The following is a 19,724-nucleotide window of genomic DNA, read 5'->3' on the forward strand; positions in this document are numbered from 1 at the left end:
GAATACTCCCTTGGGAGTATAAGAGTGTTCCAAAACTAATCTGTATTCATACAAAAAATGTGCTCCAATTAACATTGCGATGTCCTAGGAGAGGAGTAGGTGATCCCACTCTCGCTTTGTTTGTGAGTATGCCATAGAGTACATACGTGAGAGTACTTTCCAAAGTACATTCACTGTAGTACCCTATTGAGCACCCACAGAGGATCATATGCCAGAGTTCTAAAGAGGAATTGTGTCGGAAAGAATTATCGGAGTGAATTTAATTTAAAATGAAAGTAAATGAAGAGGGGCAATACAACTTTTATATTTTTTACTACGAATATTCTTATGTTATTTAGCATTTGCGTGAATAAAGAAACTAATATTTCTCTATACTATAGTATGTATACATAAAACCAGTGCGCGGTTGCATTTTATCAGAGTTGCCATAGTAAAATTTTATTATCAGTTATTTGTATGAAATATTTTACTTTTGGCAACTCTGTTCGATCGTCATCGTGTCGTGATCACGGTCGTTAAAAAACGAGCAATGGTCGGCTGATGGTGGTCCGCAAACGCATTGCAAAGCAGTATTGTAAGAGTACTCAAACATGAAGAAAATGGAACACGTAATCCAACAATTTTTCCAGGGTATCCGTTTACTTAAGGGCCAATTAAGGGTGACTTATAACCATAAAGCCATAACCAGATAAAACAGCTGATTGATCCTGCTTTATGGAAATCAATGTAATCGATTAATGGTGCCATACCATAACGCTACCGCCATAACCATACCATAGCCAACCAATTGGTCTTTGGTTTCTCGCCATATCCATAACCTAAAAATATTTGAGCTGGTGAATTTAATAACTTTTTGTAGATTTTATTCATTGTTTTGGATACGTTATGACTAAGAGACTTATTTTTTGTGGAATATATTTGAAATTTTTTGCGTTTTCTTCATTTTTATGAAAATTTCACGATTTTTAGGTTAAGGCACCATTAATCGATCACATTGGAGATGGTTATGGATATGGGTATGGTTACGACTATGGCGTTAGGAAGTTTAATTTGGCCCTTAAATAACTTGCTCATAAAAGACTGGTATATTGCATTACCTATATATGTATTTTAAAATGGGTAACGTTTTACAAGACGGTGCACCACCTAATTTTTATACTCAGTTGAGCAGAGCTCACAGAGTATATTAACTTTGATTGGATAACGGTTGGTTGTACAGGTATAAAGGAATCGAGATAGATATAGACTTTCATATATCAAAATCATCAGGATCGAAAAAAAATTTGATTGAGCCATGTCCGTCCGTCCGTCCGTCCGTCTGTCCGTTAACACGATAACTTGAGTAAATTTTGAGGTATCTTGATGAAATTTGGTATGTAGGTTCCTGAGCACTCATTTCAGGTCTTTATTTAAAATGAACAATATCGGACTATAACCGGAAAATTTCGAAAAACCGAAAAAGTGCGATAATTCATTACCAAAGAAGGATAAAGCGATGAAACTTGGTAGGTGAGTTGAACTGATGACGCAGAATAGAAAATTAATAAAACTTTGGACAATGGGCGTGACACCGCCCACTTTTAGAAGAAGGTAATCTAAAAGTTTTGCAAGCTGTAATTTGGCAGTCGTTGAAGATATCATGATGAAATTTGGCAGGAACTTTACTCCTGTTATTATAGATATGCATAATAAATTAGCAAAATCGGAGAACGACCACGCCCACTTTTAAAAACAAATTTTTTTTAATTTTTAAATTTAAATTTATTTATTATTACGGCTGTTTAGGCCTAAAACTTAAACTACTAAGTACAATTCATTATTATATCATTTATTTCTATTGAATATGCTGTTGGAATGCCATGTGATTCCGATCAGCATATTTACTGGCGTAACAAACGGACGAGTCTGGGAGCCAGTCATTTAAGGAAGGTTGGAAAGGGCGCGTTTCCAATCCTCCAGGGCTCCTAGCTTAAGGCAACACAATTTGGAACTTATATTTTTCAATTATATTTGTATTTTAAGCTGTCAGAATGTATTGGTCTCCGATCAACACAGCTAAACATGTCTTTGGATGTTGGAAATTGAAGTGTACCCAATCACCCCTCAACTTTGTTTAGTAAAGACGCTGTCGGAACGCATGAAGATTCCGATCAGCACATATCAAAATATATTGGGAGGTTGAAAAGGACGTGTTTCCAATCCCCCCTGCTCCAACTTTTGTTTGACCTTATTTTGGTTACACATCATATAATTTTATTGTTATATTAATGCTGTCGGAATGCGAGTGATCCCGATCAGCAACAGTAAATATAGGCTGAAAATACCGAATTCCAGCGAAATTTGTTGTTGGAACTGTCTGGAGTTACAGGTGGCGACTGATTTTCTTTTCCTTAGGGCCGGGTGCATTGTATTTTGCTGCTACCAGTATTACCATTCCCTTTTCGCGCTCCAGTATCGGTATGTCATGTAAAAAATAAAAGAAAAAAAAAAACTTTATCTTATTGGAAGGGTTTTACAATGCTCCAATAAACTTTTTTTTAAAAGTATTGAAGTTATTACTACTTTTTATGTAATTAGGAAGTTCATTGAAATATTTCAGGCCCTTATAAAATATATTTTGCTTGTCCACTTCTGTTTTGAAAAGAGGTAATCTAAAATTATTGTTTTCTCTAATTACGTATGAATGTGCATCATTTACATATCTAAGCTTTTCGCTGAGGTATGTTGGTAATTTACCGTGCTTAATATTAAATACAAATTTCATACTGTGGTAGAATATGAGCTGTTTGATACTCAACCAGTTTAGTGCTTCTATCATGTTATTAATGGCAGTATCATACCTCATGTTTAATATAAATCTCATAGCTTTATTTTGCATAACTTGTAGCTTATCTACCTGAGTTACATTGGCCATAAAGAATATTGTGGGGCAATATATGAAATGCGGCTTTATGATGGATTTATACACTTTCAGTTTGTATTTTCTACTGATAAATTTGCATGACCTTTTCCAAAAACCAATTTTCTTGCCTATTTTGGCAACTATATAATCAATATTATCATTAAATTTTAATTTATTATCAATCTGAACCCCTAAGTACTTGAAAGTTTTAACTTCGTTAATGTTTGAGTTCATTATTTTTAGCTAGATATTACAAGATTCCTTATTCATCGCTCTAGATATGACCATAAAATGGGTTTTATTAACATTAAGTTTAAGCTTATTGTTACAAAGCCACCTGTATAGGGTGTTCAAGTCTTCCTGCATTTTGCTCCTAGCTAACATGATATCAAGTTCACTTACTTCGAGCAGTGCGTCATCCGCAAACAGCCTTATTTTACTATATTTTAGCGCCGAAGATATATCATTTATATATATGTTAAATAGGACCGGTGCCAAAACCGATCCTTGTGGCAATCCAATTCCTGTCAATACCTCTTCCGAGACAACCGACTCAATGGCTGTTTTTTGTCTTCGGTTACCTAAAAAGCTCTGAAACCACTGCAGCTCGTTGCCCCTAATTCCAATTTTTTCTAATTTTTTAATCATTATATTTCTGTCTATAGTTTCAAATGCTCTCTTTAAGTCGATAAAAACCGCAAGTATACTTTTCTTTTGATTTAGTTCTTCTTTCCAACTCGATATTACATAATTTAAAGCCGTTTCACAAGAGTGGCCTTCTCTGAAACCGGATTGTTCTTTAATTAGTATTTTATTTATTTCCAAGTAACTTATAAGCTGATCTTTTACTACTGTTTCTAGAATTTTTTCGATATTCGGCAACGCGTTGATCGGTCTCAGATCTTCTGCCTTTAATGAATTTTTTACATTCTTTATTGGCACTATTGTTGATATTTTACATGCGTCGGGCACTATTCCCTCTACTAATGATTTATTTATGATATCCGCATAGAAATGTCCCATGTATGACACCGAATCCTTAATTACTCCTTCTGATAGTAAATTTGTTCCTCCGATTTTATTTTTTAACCTTTTAACTACCAATATGACATCAACCGTAACTTCTTGGAATTTCAGACATGTGCTAACCGTGTATTGCACACTGTCGCCACTGTCTAAAGTTTCGATTTCTCGATTTATGTCACCAATACTATTAAAAAAGATGGAGTTCAATGCTTGAGCTATATCCTCGCGTGTTTCATAACTTATACTATTTACAATCACTGTCAGGAAATTGTCACGCACCTCAGTTAAGTTTACTGCTTGAGCTGTTTCCACATTAATTTCCTATCAGAAGAATTTAAGGCAATATTTTTCTCCATATACTTAATCTTTTTAATTTTGATTAGTTTCTTATAATACTTCGCAACCGTATTATATTCCGAAAATTCACCAGATCTTCTGGCTTGTGAGTGCAATTGGATTTTTAATTTGTTAATTTCGGTCAGTTCATGATCGTACCACTTATTTCTCAACCTCACTATCCTGTATTGTTCTGATGTTAATAAACCCATGCAGTGTGATAAGCAGGTATTTATATATTCAACCGAGTCATTGAGATGCATATTTTTAATACGCTGAAATCATAGTTTCTTAATAAGTAAATGAGGTTATCAGCAGAATAATTCTTCCAACACATTGTGGGTATCATTCTCCGCAGAGGATTTGAATTACACACTTTGAAAGAAAATGAAATGGTTTCGTGATCAGAAATTCTGTGATTTTCAAGATTAGTACAGGACAGTACATCAGCATTTGCATATAATAGATCTATTCTCGTTTGGGACCTCTCAGCAATCCTTGTATTGCAATTCACCATTTGAAAATATCTCATTGAGCTTAGAACTCGTTGCGGTATTAACATTCATGTTAATGTTAAAATCCCCAATTATTAAGGAGTTTGTACCACTCTCCAGTTCCTCAGAAAGTATAGCTTCCAAGTGATTTAAAAATTCGATATCACTAGAGCTTGGAGAATGGTACAACACACCTATTTGCCATTTAATGTCGAACTTTTTTAATTTAATTATAGCACACCAAACATTTAAATCAATAGATCTATTATACCTGACTTTGTACTCGATACATTTTTTTAATAGTAAGACTACACCTCCTGTGTGTCTACTATGAGAATCGCAACGAACCATTGTATAATAAGGAATGTTTATTTCCGCATCACTAACATCCGGTGTTATACATGCTTCTGAACATAGAACGATGTCCGGATCTAACTCTTCTATAATTCTTTTGAGTTCAGGTTTGTTGGCTAGAAAACTACAAATATTTAGGTAAATGCACTGTAAGTTAAAAGCTTTTATCCCCCGATCAGCTAGTTTTGGTGGCTAAAAGCCCACGCGTTGTCTTTCCAGCTTAAGTTTCCTTAAATAAACTGGGCATTCATGACTCATGATGTTGTGTTCTGTATTAATATTTAAACCTAACCGATTATTACTATCTATACAATTACCACATTTATTTAGGGGTGCACTCTCTGTGCATTCTTCGACTTTATGTTCCCCGCTGCATTTACTACACCTCTGTTTAAGTGTACAAGTAGCCGCTATATGGTTAAACCCTAAGCATTTATAACATCTTTTTACAGTTTGAGCATCGTAAACTGGACAGCGGTCCCAACCAATATTGATTTTCTTGCATTTCAACACGTCTTCATAGTATTTGTGCTCAATCTCAATGACTGCATTGATATATGAGGCTCTGTTTTCCTTCCTTGATTTAATAACTCTTACACATTTCATTTTAGCATCTCGCAAAAACTCATTTTGGTTGGTGATCTTACCAACTATTTCCTCTTCAGGATGCTCAGTACTAATGTTAGTCACCATGATTTTAGGAAAATATATTTTCGGTTCAGCTATGTTGTATTTACTTTTATCTAGCATTTCTGTTAGAGTGTCCTTAATTTTATCCTTATCACTAGCTGACTTCGCACTAATAATTATTGTACCATTGTTTCTATTTTGTACCCTACCTATATTCAAATTGGTTGGATCTATTTTATTCAAGTCCGTTTTTGTTTTCTCTAATGCTTGTTTAACCTTGGGTTTAATTACTATCGGAGGAATTCCCTTAGTAATATTGGCATATGAATTGACTTCCTTAGCAGTAACAGCTTTATTTTGGTTTGCAACCTTTTTAACCTCTCTTATAATTTCCTCCTTTTGCTTATTAAACGCTTCATTTGGGGTATTGATCTTATTCAGCATTTCTTTGTTTGCTTTGCAAAGACTCTCTACATGTTTAATCAACTCTAATTTTTCCGTGTTCACCCTGTTTATATTATCCACAATTCTTTTCATCTCTCTTTCGCTGTGCGTTATGGATGCGCTTATCTCCCTTTTGTGTTCATTCAACATTTTTTCAACTTCACCCTTTTGCTCCCTTAAATTTACTTTGTTAATTTCTAAAATAGAAAGTATTTCTCTGAGGGCATCATCTACATTGGGGATATATGTCATACAACCATCGCACATAAATCTTAAAAATTGGCAGCCTTGCAAGCAGTTCATGCTATATTCGTCCATAGATGCACATGCAATTGTTTTGTGATACACTTTACCACACACACCCTCACATCGTACACCTGTCTCCCCCTTTATTTTTTTGTGGCATTTTTCGCACACCTTCATTCTCTTTTATTTTTCTGTTTTCACTGTTACATACATATATATATATATATGTCGAACTGAACAAGCAAAATATATTTTAGCACAATACCAATTAAAGTCAAATTTTAACAAAAAATTTAATATCTTTACAGTATATAAGTAAATTATGTCAGCATTCAAATCCAGTAATGATATGGTGCTACAAAATGCAAAAATAAAAGAAAATTTCAAAATGGGCGTGGCTCCGCCCTTTTTCATTTAATTTGTCTAGGATACCTTTAATGCCATAAGTCGAACAAAAATTTACCAATCCTTGTGAAAATTAGTAGGGGCTTAGATTCTGGGACGATAACTTATTTCTGTGAAAAAGGGCGAAATCGGATGAAGCCACGCCCAGTTTTTATACACAGTCGACCGTCTGTCCTTCCGCTCGGCCGTTAACACGATAACTTGAGCAAAAATCGATATATCTTTACTAAACTCAGTTCACGTACTTATCTGAACTCACTTTGCATTGGTATAAAAAATGGCGGAAATCCGACTATGACCACGCCCACTTTTTCGATTTCGAAAATTACCAAAAACGAAAAAAATGCCATAATTCAGGGCGAAATAAAAAACCCTTGAAATCTTGGCAGAAATACTGTTCGTGGTATTATATATATAAATAAATTAGCGGTATCCAACAGATGATGTTCTGGGTCACCCTGGTCCACATTTTGGTCGATATCTGGAAAACGCCTTCACATATACAACTACCACCACTCCCTTTTAAAATCCTCATTAATACCTTTAATTTGATACCCATATCGTACAAACACATTCTAGAGTCACCCCTGCTCCACCTTTATGGCGATATCTCGAAAAGGCGTCCACCTATAGAACTAAGCCCACGCCCTTTTAAAATACTCATTAACACCTTTCGTTTGATACCCATATTGTACAAACACATTCTAGAGTCACCCCTGGTCCACCTTTATGGCGATATCTCGAAAAGGCGTCCACCTATAGAACTAAGCCCACGCCCTTTTAAAATACTCATTAAGACCTTTCGTTTGATACCCATATTGTAAAAACGCATTCTAGAGTCACACCTGGTCCACCTTTATGCCGATATCTCGAAAAGGCGACCACCTATACAACTACCACGACTCCCTTTTAAAACCCTCATTAATACCTTTAATTTAATACACATATCGTACAAACACATTCTAGAGTCACCCCTGGTCCACCTTTATGGCGAGATCTCGAAAAGGCGTCCACCTATAGAACTAAGCCCCACTCCCTTTTAAAACCCTCATTAATACCTTTAATTTGATACCCATATCGTACAAACACATTCTGGAGTCACCCCTGGTCCACCTTTATGGCGATATCTCGAAAAGGCGTCCACCTATAGAACTAAGCCCACGCCCTTTTAAAATACTCATTAATACCTTTAATTTGATACCCATATTGTACAAACACATTCTAGAGTCACCCCTGGTCCACCTTTATGGCGATATCTCGAAAAGGCGTCCACCTATAGAACTAAGCCCACGCCCTTTTAAAATACTCATTAAGACCTTTCGTTTGATACCCATATTGTAAAAACGCATTCTAGAGTCACACCTGGTCCACCTTTATGCCGATATCTCGAAAAGGCGACCACCTATACAACTACCACGACTCCCTTTTAAAACCCTCATTAATACCTTTAATTTAATACACATATCGTACAAACACATTCTAGAGTCACCCCTGGTCCACCTTTATGGCGAGATCTCGAAAAGGCGTCCACCTATAGAACTAAGCCCCACTCCCTTTTAAAACCCTCATTAATACCTTTAATTTGATACCCATATCGTACAAACACATTCTGGAGTCACCCCTGGTCCACCTTTATGGCGATATCTCGAAAAGGCGTCCACCTATAGAACTAAGCCCACGCCCTTTTAAAATACTCATTAATACCTTTAATTTGATACCCATATTGTACAAACACATTCTAGAGTCACCCCTGCTCCACCTTTATGGCGATATCTCGAAAAGGCGTCCACCTATAGAACTAAGCCCCACGCCCTTTTAAAATACTCATTAATACCTTTAATTTGATACCCATATTGTACAAACACATTCTAGAGTCACCCCTGGTCCACCTTTATGGCGATATCTCGAAAAGGCGTCCACCTATAGAACTAAGCCCACGCCCTTTTAAAATACTCATTAAGACCTTTCGTTTGATACCCATATTGTAAAAACGCATTCTAGAGTCACACCTGGTCCACCTTTATGCCGATATCTCGAAAAGGCGACCACCTATACAACTACCACGACTCCCTTTTAAAACCCTCATTAATACCTTTAATTTAATACACATATCGTACAAACACATTCTAGAGTCACCCCTGGTCCACCTTTATGGCGAGATCTCGAAAAGGCGTCCACCTATAGAACTAAGCCCCACTCCCTTTTAAAACCCTCATTAATACCTTTAATTTGATACCCATATCGTACAAACACATTCTGGAGTCACCCCTGGTCCACCTTAATGGTGATATCTCGAAAGGCGTCCACCTATAGAACTAAACCCTTTTTTTTTTGAAATACTTTTTTTTTTTGAAATACTCATTAACACCTTTCGTTTGATACCCATATTGTACAAACGCATTCTAGAGTCATCCCTGGTTGTTGTTGTTGTTGTTGTAGCGATTAGTTACTCCCCGAAGGCTTTGGGGAGTGTTATCGATGTGATGGTCCTTTGTCGGATACAGATCCGATACGCTCCGGTAACACAGCACCATTAAGGTGCTGGCCCGACCATCTCGGGAACGATTTATATGGCCACATTAAACCTTCAGGCCATCCCTCCCTCCCCACCACCAAGTTCCATGAGGAGCTTGGGGTCGCCAGAGCCTCGTCTGTTAGTGAAACGGGATTCGCCGCTCGAAGGTGAGGTTGACAATTGGGTTGGAGAAGCTATATATTGCGCTACACAACCCCTTGAATCCCCCCTTGAGTCATCCCTGGTCCACCTTTATGGCGATATCTCGAAAAGGCGTACACCTATAGAACTAAGGCCCACTCCCTTTTAAAATGTTCATTAACCCCTTTCATTTGATACCCATATCGTACAAACAAATTCTAGGGTCACCCCTGGTACACCTTTATGGCGATATCACGAAACGGCGTCTACCTATGGAACTAAGGATCACTCCCTTTTAAAATACTCATTAACACATTTCATTTGATACCCATATCGTACAAACAAATTCTAGAGTCAACCCTGATCCACCTTTATGGCGATATTCCTAAATGGCGTCCACCTATAGAATTAAGGGCCACTACCTCATAAAATACTCTTTAATACCTTTCATTTGACACACATGTCATACAAACACATTCCAGGATTACCCTCGGTTCATTTTCCTACATGGTTATTTTCCCTTATGTTGTCACCATAGCTCTCAACTGAGTATGTAATGTTCGGTTACACCCGAACTTAACCTTCCTTATTTGTTATCAATAATTATGTTGTTGTAGCGATAAGGACACTCCCCGAAGGCCTTGGGAGCTGTTATCGATGTTGATGGTCCTTTGCCGGATGCTGATCCGGTACGATCCGGTAACAAGCACCATAAGGGTACTAGGCCGACCATCTCGGGAACGATTTGGTATGACCACATGAAACCTTCTAGGCCATCCCGTCCTCCCACCCCATAGATCCATCAGGAGTTCGGGGTCGCCAGAGCCTCGGCTGTTAATAAAACAGGATTCGCCCCGGGTAGGTGGGATTGACAATTGGGCTGGAGAAGCTATATATTCCGCTGGCAACCCCTTGAATCAATTTGGTATTTTAGTCGCCTCTAACGGCAGGCATACCTACCGCGGGTATATTCTAAGCCCCCTAACCCGCTGCAGGGTATCAAGAATTATCAAAGGTGGTATCAAAAACGCGTTCCACCTCCGTTTTTAGAATCCGAAAGCGGAAATTAAAGATCTTATTTCTGTCGAAAAACGGCTTGGGGATCATAATTAAAAACAACGTGGATAAGACAAATTCGACCATATTGGACATACACGCCGATGGCATTACGCTACCGACTGTCTTACATTCAAAAATACTACGTGTGACGTTCGATCAGGATTTACATTTTGATGACCACGCATCTTTCATTGTGCCTTAAATCCAGGGCCGTAAGAAAATCTTCAAATCTCTTAACGGCAGCACTTGTAAATCTCTTACCGGCAGCCCTTGTGGTAGAGATACAAAAAAAAACGCTCATTACCACTTACAAAGCAATTGGCTGGCGAGCCTAAGGGATACACCCTGGAAGAAACTACAGGCCTATAAAGCACGGCTCTCAGAATTGTTGCGGGCTGTCTTATGACCCAAGGCCTTACAAGAGTACTCCCCATAAGAGAGAGAAATTAAATGATGAGCAGTGTCTCTTGAATTCTTAGAAACCTGAGCAAACCAACAGACATCTGATTGACGAGGCCCCACTTCGCACGGACTTAAGAAGTCATCTCAGAAATACGGCACCTGAGAATTCGCCTGCATGTACAAGAAAATCATAAAGAGACTCCTCAGTGAGATCTAAAAAAAAGGCGTCGAACCCCGTTCTTACATTCAAATAACCTGAGCTCGAAGAAGAGGGAAGCAACATCTACAGGGAGACGCGTGTCACTCTAGCTCAACTTCGATCTGGATACCCTATGCCCTGCTTGAACCGTGACCTACATACACCAACGCCTCTAGCATCCCTTGGTCCACCCCGATTGAAACTGTAAGTTTCCTCCGACTTCCGTTATTGATGACATTTTGTAGGTGGTGACACTTATTGGATGAGGCGAAGCACTACTATAAAAACAACAACAACATGAGGATGCAGCATGGATTAAGAATGTAAAGCGGATCTCACATGGCTAACTAAAAGGTAAAAGTCTAGAACAGAAGTCGACTGCTAATACGCGTGCAAGAATCTGGGAAGGGGTGTCAAAAGACGCATTTTGATCTCAGTATCACCACTGGCGGCCACCGTGGTGTGATGGTAGCGTGCTCCGCCTGCCACACCGTATGCCCTGGGTTCGCACCTCGGGCAAAGCAACATCAAAATTTTAGAAATAAGGTTTTTCAATTAGAAGAAAATTTTTCTAAGTGGGGTCGCCCCTCGGAAGTGTTTGGCAAGCGCTCCGGGTGTATTTCTGCCATGAAAAGCTCTCAGTGAAAGCTCATCTGCCTTGCAGATGCCGTTCGGAGTCGGCATAAAACATGTAGGTCCCGTCCGGCCAATTTGTAGGGAAAATCAAGAGGAGCACGACGCAAATTGGAAGAGAAGCTCGGCCTTAGATCTCTTCGGAGGTTATCGCGCCTTACATTTTTTTTTTATCAATAGCAGAAGGCGAAAAATAAAAATATTTAAAAGATATTCACTAAAAATTATCCCGTACTCCTCCGAAACCGGATGGTATCGATAAAATGTTTGCGCTGAACACGTTTCTGCGTTGACGGCCTTCAGCCACGCTTATAAAAAAAAACCCTGGCCGGTCCACCAGTGTACAACAATATTACAACCACCTGAAAATTGTCAACTTCAACTGCAAATATCTCCGGAGATACAATTTTTCTTATTATTGTTGTCGAGGGCAATAATCATCCCCCAGCGGGTTAGTGGGTTAGAATATACCCGCGGTAGGCATGCCTGTCGTAAGAGGTGACTAAAATACCAGATTCAAGGGGCTGTGTTACGCAACCCTTCAGGTTGCCATCGCAATATACAGCTTCTCCAAACCCAATTGTCAAGCTCACCTATCCGCGGCGAATCCTGTTTCACTAACAGACGAGTCTCTGGCGACCCCAAGCTCCTCATGGAACTTGGGGTGGGGAGGGAGGGATGGCCTGAAGATTTAATGTGGACATATAAATCGTTCCCGAGATGGTCGGGCTAGCACCTTAATGTCGATGTCTTACCGGAGCATACCGGATCGGTATCCGGACCATCACAACGATAACACTCCCCAAAGCCTTCGGGGAGCAACCTTACCGCTACAGCACCAACAACAACAGGGCAATACGCCTCGTTTGACACCTCTCCCGCGGCGTATTAGTAGTCGACTTGTGGGTCAGACTTTCACCATCTAAAGTTTGAAGTGTCGAAAGTCACGGACCATTAGTGGGGCTTGTTTCATGCCCCTGGTATGCATGCCTATCGTGAGATGCCACCAAAATCCATACGGGAAGATTCAAAGAAAACTCGACTGTCCGGTCAATGGCGCACTTACTCTATAAGAACTATACTTCTCCAGTAATATATTATCGTTAATATTACGTTTTGTTTCCGGGTTATTAAAGAATACGCCTTGTAACTTCCATTCTGTAAGTGGATTAATATTTTATATTTAAAAGAAAATTTTGAAATGAAATATGTATGCATTTTTTCATAAACTAAGCTCTTCATGAGGTATAGTATAAGCTGCAATTATTTTTCATTCAATAGCGCCACTAGTATTGAGCGTTCAGGTAATGCACTAATGACGCGCGTATCTGATTGTTCTTGCACCCCACCAGTGGTAGCCAAAAACTATTCATACAAAAAACAGGTAGCCTGTATGCGTTCGAGTTGATCGGATAGCACCTTTTGTTCCGAAGTTAGTCGATAAATTTCTTGTTGATCTTCAATACTTAATGGTTTGCGTTTAGCTTTATTTAACATGGAGCGTTTGTAGGCTTCGAGTATTTCTTGATCGACTGAATCGAGTTTGCGTTTGATTTCTAAACGTTTAATTTCTTCAGCAGCAGATTCATGAAGCCGCTTCAATGCAGCACCATTATATTCTGCAATTGACGAAAGTTCAGATATCAAGCGTTTTATTTCTGCATGTATTTCGTCATCTTCGTTATTTGGAAAATCATTCAAATCTAGAATTCCCTGCTCGATGAGTTCCTTCTTAACGCGCTTCTCAATATCGATGCAGTTTCTTAATAGTGATAAGGAACGGAAATTCATTTGCGCAGATGAGTGTGTGTTTTCACTGCTACTGTTGCTACTGTCAGCCACTGTTGCTGCTGTGAGTTCGCTGGGGTTTTGTATTAGTTGCTCTTCAAGTAATGCAGACACTAAACGTTGAGTCAAAGGACCTGTTACACACTCGTCCATCATGGACTCGGCTTTTTTAAGTAATCCAGCGGCACCAGAATTTTGTGGCTTTAGACGGTTTGAATTTGTATTTGGATTCGAAGCTTGTTGTATATCTTTTAGATCTTCACCAGCCCAAATTGAAGAGTAATGCGGTCCAAGTTCGGGTATTGGTGGAACCAAGGGTCCAGAGTACTGTTCTAGGAGGTCATCAAGCAAACGTATGTCTTCATTTGTTAATGGCATACAATATGGTTCGACGGAAAGCCAAAATTTATTTGGTGTGTCATTCTTTGGCAAGATGACTTTTTGAAGATGATGGTCGCGATTTTGGCCATGGCTATGGGGTCCTGTTGGAGGCACATAATCCATGCTATCATCTGTATTTGGTGCAACTGGACTATTTTTAGCATGTTTTGTATGCTTCAAAGAGGCGGGTGTATGTTTGGGTTTGCGTACGCTTGAGGTTTCATCGCGCTTTCGCTTGCCGCTAGAGGATGCCCCAACATTTGGAGTTAATGTTTCTCCGCTAGCGCCATGCTTACTTCGTCGTTCGTTGCGTCGATCATCTTTATCCAAACTTTCATACTCCGATTTTAGCACACGATAGCGCAGTGCCACATTTGAAAGGAGAGTTTCGAGTTCTAGCTGTATGCTATCCAAATCTTCGGCAGCTAAATAATCCTCAGCGGTACGTTGTAGTGCTGAATGGTAGGTAGGTAAAAGTTTCGCGTTGTCTTTGGATTTTATAATAGGAATGTTTACATTACCAACGACATCCGCGTCGGGCTGAGTCGCAGTTAAGATCGGTCCAGATTTTCCACCAGTTCGGTTACCTCCACTCAATGAACTTCCACCAAAAGCAGAAGCTTTTACGTTCTTATTATTATTTGTAGCCATGGAACAGGACAAAAAACGCAGCCAAGTGCTTTTTACAACTCAACACGATTTTGCACAAAAATGGCACCCTAGTAAATATATCAGCTGGCCTGGCCCACCTGTCACAAGTCGCGTTGCCAAGCTTTTATTGTTTTAAAATTTAACATCGAAACACAACAAAAATTTTCGTTTTGTAACGTCGTCGGGTCAAGTTCGATTTTCCCCACAACTCAACCGCGTGTTATTAAAGGACTATATTCATGCGGTTGAGAATAAAATGGCGGATAGTGTGGGAAACGAAATGGCAAAAATCTAATTAAAAATATTCAAAAATACTAAATAATTGAATCAGAAAGTATAAGTGAAAGCATTTGAAAAATTGGAATTTTTAACCTGGCGTGGGCCACATAATACCAAATCGATTTACATATAACTTAATATTGGAAAAATGGCGTGGTGCCAATAAAAAACCTAACCTTAAATTTGAACAAATACATAAACTAACGGAATATCTGGCATAACGCCATAAAAATTAAATTGAATTTTCAAATATACATATATTAATAATATTGTGGCTGGCGTGGTGCCAAGGAAAAAAAACCAAAAAATTAACTGTTATACAAATAACGAAATTGAAAGATAACTTGGCAGTATAAGGGCTCTTTAAAGCACCTTGCCAACCGACGCTTGCGTATGCGGTGTCAATTAAAACCAAAAAAAAAAAAAACAACAAAATCGTGCTGTCGGAAAGTCTAAACGGCCCTTTTTTATAAGCAGTTTTTCATATAGACAAAGAAAAAAACGGAAAAACGTTCGAGAAGTATCGAGTCGGAATTATTTTACTTGCAAACTCCAAAAGTACTCATAGCCAAAGAAAAGTTTCAAATTCTTCTTCTTACGCTTTGCTTCCAACAAAAGCTAAAACTAGGCTACTTTAAAATAATCAACAAATGAGATTTTCAATGCATTATCGTGCGTTGACAGCTGATCTATTTGTTGCTTCCTCCCCGTACAAACACTTGCAATCAACTTTTCTGTCAGCGCACGATGCTGCATAAAACATCTTATGTGTTCGGGCATTGAGCAGTACTATTACTTGAGAAATTAATATTATTTTGAAGATAAAATTCACAATTAAATTGCTAAATATATTGTCGTCAGCCAGCAGTTATGTGCTGTCAACGGACGCCATGAAGAAGACGGATTATATCTGCCGAGCACTTTAAAGTCTGATAAAAAGATGTTGTTGTTGTCGAGGTTCCGGTAACAAAGCGCCATTAAGGTACTAGCGCGACCATCTCGGGAACCAGTATTATGACCACGTTAAACTTTGTAGCCCATTGAAAAATACTCGTCCTTGCAAACTAACTATTGCAATCAAATATATATTTATAAAATTATTACAAATATTATAAAGCGTTGACTGTAACATACCTTTGCGTTTTTCTTCTAAGATTGTAAATGTCAAGCAGCGCGCCAAAGTTTTATCAGACGTTGGCGCATAGTCATAGTCAAAATAAAATAGGTTTTGAACTTAGTTTCAGCATTTTAGGGCCCATTACTGATATTTAGCATAGACTTGACTTGACTTGGCGTAAACTTGGCAACTTAGCCACAATTATACTCCACTTAGCGCATACAATCTGGCATCATAATCCAAAAATGTCAATTTTTGTGACAAAATTGTCGTCATCCGGTGGAAAAATCCTGAGCCAGATAAATAATTTTGCATGTGAATGCAACAACAACGATTTGAGTCAGATAAATCCAGATAGAAGACTGGTTTAATTTGTGAGCCAGATAATTTGTTAATTACTTCTTTTTAGGTTGGCAACGCGGCTTTTAATACGCCTACTTTTTCAAAAACAGATGTCGCTGCTTAGCCTTTCGCCATATGAGTTAAATGAAAAACAGCGGCGACATCTGCCTATCACATTTCACGTGTGCGAAAATTTCACGGGCTTCTCAAGTCTTTCATTGATCCAGAGCATTCCCGTGAGAATTGAGCGTGAGCCGGAGCTGTAAAACTCACTGAAATACGGCAAATGTCAAAATGAAATGGAAACAAACAAATGGCATCTCAAAATGTAAACGTCACTTAGAACTTACATAGAAAATCTAAATTCGACAGACTTCTTAAGGGCCCATTACTGATACTTAGCATAGACTTAACTTGACTTGAGAACTGTCACTTACAGTTTTGTTAAATGAACATTGCATGTTACTGATTACTCAAAACTTAGCAACACTTAAATTGACTTAAGGCTCCATTACTGATACCTAGCATAGGCTTGACTTGACTTGGCGTAAATTTGGCAACTTAGCCACGATTATACTCCACTTAGCGCATACAATCTGGCATCATAATCAGGTTTGAATTTTATTTTTAAATAAATGCCAATTTGTATGGCAAAATGTCAAAATGAAAGGGAAACAAACAAATGGCATCTCAAAATGTAAATGTCACTTAGAACTTACATAGAAAATCAAAATTCAACAGACTTCTAAGTCAAGTTAAGTGTTGCCTAGTTTTGAGTAATCAGTAACATGCAATGTTCATTTAACAGAACTGTAAGTGACAGTTCTCAAGACAAGTGAAGTCTATGCTAAGTATGAGTAATGGGCTCTTAAGTCTCAGTAATGGGCCCTTTTGACAGCTAGCTCATAGAAAATTGTAGTTACGTTCCAATGACGGGTGAACCAGATACGGAGAGAAATTTAACATGCAAATGCAACAACACCGTTGTGAACCTGATATTTATCTGGTTCAATAGCTGTATGGAAAGCAACAATAAAAAGTAATCGAGTTAAGTTGGCTAAGCGCTTTCAGTTGAAACCGCTTAGGTAATTGTCGACCTGATTGATAGTGTTGTATAGTGTTGCATATTCAAAAATAGGGCACTATTGTGAACGAGCGAATGAAATGAACATACGAATGTGCAGATAAACAAAAATAACAAAATAACAGCGTGGCGGCGGGGTGAAATGCGTACAAACAAACACACACATTTCATGTATTTTGTTTTTGTAATTCTCTGGTTGAGTGTCAAAAAATATGTTGCGCTAGAAGTTGAAATGTCATAGCAGCGAAAAAAAGTAACAATTAGCTGATAAACCTCCACCATCTGTATGATTTTGGCATAATGCAACTGTTTAGCTAGTTGAAGCGTTTTCTTCAAGCTCGCTTGAAAAAAAATACACCTAATATCTGATCCGTATAGCAGTTCTGTTCGTTTCGTTTTCTGTAGTAGATTTTTTGACAGCTAACCACTTTTGAGGTGGTGGCACTCATGGCTCATCTATATCGTTGGCTCATCTCTACAGCAACAACATAACTTTGCTCACATTGTCAAAATCAGCGTGTTGGTGTTAGACGAATGTAATGGAATGAAAACATAAGATTTAGCAGCTTTTGTGTGTATTAAGGAAATGTTGTCAATGTGCCGGTTTCATTTTGAGTTTGCCATATCCTTCTGGCAATCTGAAATGAAAAAAATAAAATCAGCTGGTGAGATGAGCCAACCATATACTTGAGCCATGGTAGAAATAAAATATATATGTGTACATATGTGCATACATAAAAAATTTCGCCATATTTAAAAGCAAAAATACGGAAAGAGTAAACAACTTGAAGAAAATGTAAGGAAAATAAATAGTTTGTATACGTGTGAAACTATTTAAATGTTAATATTTATTTATTTATTCAAAAGCTAAAATTATAATATGAAATTATAATATAGCTATAAAGCCATAGAGAGTGTATTTATCCGAGGCTTGTTGTTATATTTCATTGGAGTATGGTTTTATGTGGCGGGTCCCAAGCCCAGCGCACAACCCGCTCAGCGGGGGTGAAAATATTACTTGGTACGTTTATATAGCGAGCCGCTTGCTCCAAGACAGACGCCCGCTTGCAGCCGCACCTAGAGGTGTACAGACGCTGCCGATGAAATCTCCCCCGGCTAGCCCTTAAACCGGTTATGTCCGAGTGGCCTAGCCAGGTTGTCGCCTTCTCACATTAGCTCACCGCTAAACGGGTGTTTAGCGGCTACCCAGAGGATACTTGGCCGCAAGCAACCGGCAGTAGTGAGCTGCTTGAACCGCATGCAAAAGAATCGCTCTGGCCATTCCCAGGTGAATGGCGGTCAGAAGCTTTCCCCACTTTCGTGGACTTCTACACACGGCCCCAACCTCCAGCATCAACACCAGCAACAACATCAGCACTGAAATCCAGCGAAGAATCAATCTTGCCAATAAATGCTACTTTGGACTAGGTAGGCAATTGAAAAGTAAAGTCCTCTCTCGGCGAACGAAAATCATACTCTACAAGTCACTTATCGTACCCGTCCTGCTATATGGGCAGAAGCATGGACCATGACAACAGCATATGAAGCGGCTTTGGGAGTGTTCGAGAGAAAAGTTCTTCGAAAGATTTATGGACCTCTACGCGTTGGCGATGGCGAGTACCGAAGAAGATTTAATGATGAGCTGTACGAGCTACACGCAGACATCAACATAGTCCAGCGAATTAAAACGCAGCGGCTGCGCTGGCTAGGCCATGTTATGCGAATGAAAGATGATGCTCCGGCCAAGAAAGTGTTTCTATCGGAACCCGCCTATGGAAGCAGAGGTAGAGGGCGGCCCCCACTCCGTTGGAAGGGCCAGGTGGAAAACGATTTAAACTCCCTTGGTGTGACCAATTGGCGCCGGTTGGCGGAGCGAAGGAGCGACTGGCGCGCCTTGTTGGACGGCCATAACCGTTTAGACGGTTAAGCGCCAATTAAGTAAGTATAAAGCCATAGGCTAACTAATGCCTCTATAACGGTATACAACTCATTGTAAATTTTACCAAGTAGCGCAACTAACAGCTGATCGGTGAAAATTCGCACATTCACACGCACAGTTCTCGACCCAGTTTCAAAAAAAAACTTTAGATTATTTAATTCAAATTTTAAAGTGAGATAATCCTTACAAATTTATGTATACATAATATATATGGCGTTTTTGTTGTTATTAAAACAATAGTTTTATTTATATTAAAGCTTTTATCATTTTTTTTTTAACTTCGAAAAATCTCCGAACACCATTCCTTCATTATATGACATTCAACTGCCTAGTCCACTGCCTTCCACTCTATTCGCA

General features: G+C 38.7%; 2 protein-coding genes across 3 annotated transcripts in view; one reads left to right on the forward strand and one right to left on the reverse strand.

Annotated features, from left to right (window-relative positions):
* Positions 1-1,398: 1,398 nt before the first annotated feature.
* LOC137250408 (solute carrier family 53 member 1-like) overlaps positions 1,399-19,724 on the forward strand; it is a 96,433-nt gene continuing 78,107 nt past the window's right edge. Inside the window, exon 1 of the mRNA XM_067783145.1 lies at positions 1,399-1,509. The gene's annotated coding sequence lies outside the window, so the exon portion shown is untranslated. The remainder of the gene's footprint in view (positions 1,510-19,724) is intronic.
* Ada3 (transcriptional adaptor 3) lies at positions 12,938-14,687 on the reverse strand. 2 transcript variants are annotated; one of them, XM_067779094.1, is made up of 2 exons: positions 14,477-14,687; positions 12,938-14,410 (listed from the first exon to the last, which is right to left on the reverse strand). In XM_067779094.1, exons 1-2 carry the CDS (start codon positions 14,604-14,606, stop codon positions 13,152-13,154), a joined length of 1,389 nt encoding a protein of 462 aa, XP_067635195.1. In that variant the 5' UTR covers positions 14,607-14,687; the 3' UTR covers positions 12,938-13,151. The 2 variants fall into 2 exon arrangements, with proteins under 2 accessions (XP_067635195.1, XP_067635194.1); XM_067779093.1 differs by having other exon boundaries at positions 12,938-14,686.

This window comes from Eurosta solidaginis, chromosome 4 (genome assembly GCF_040869045.1).
Source record: "Eurosta solidaginis isolate ZX-2024a chromosome 4, ASM4086904v1, whole genome shotgun sequence".
In the NCBI taxonomy this organism is placed as follows: Eukaryota; Metazoa; Arthropoda; class Insecta; order Diptera; family Tephritidae; genus Eurosta; species Eurosta solidaginis.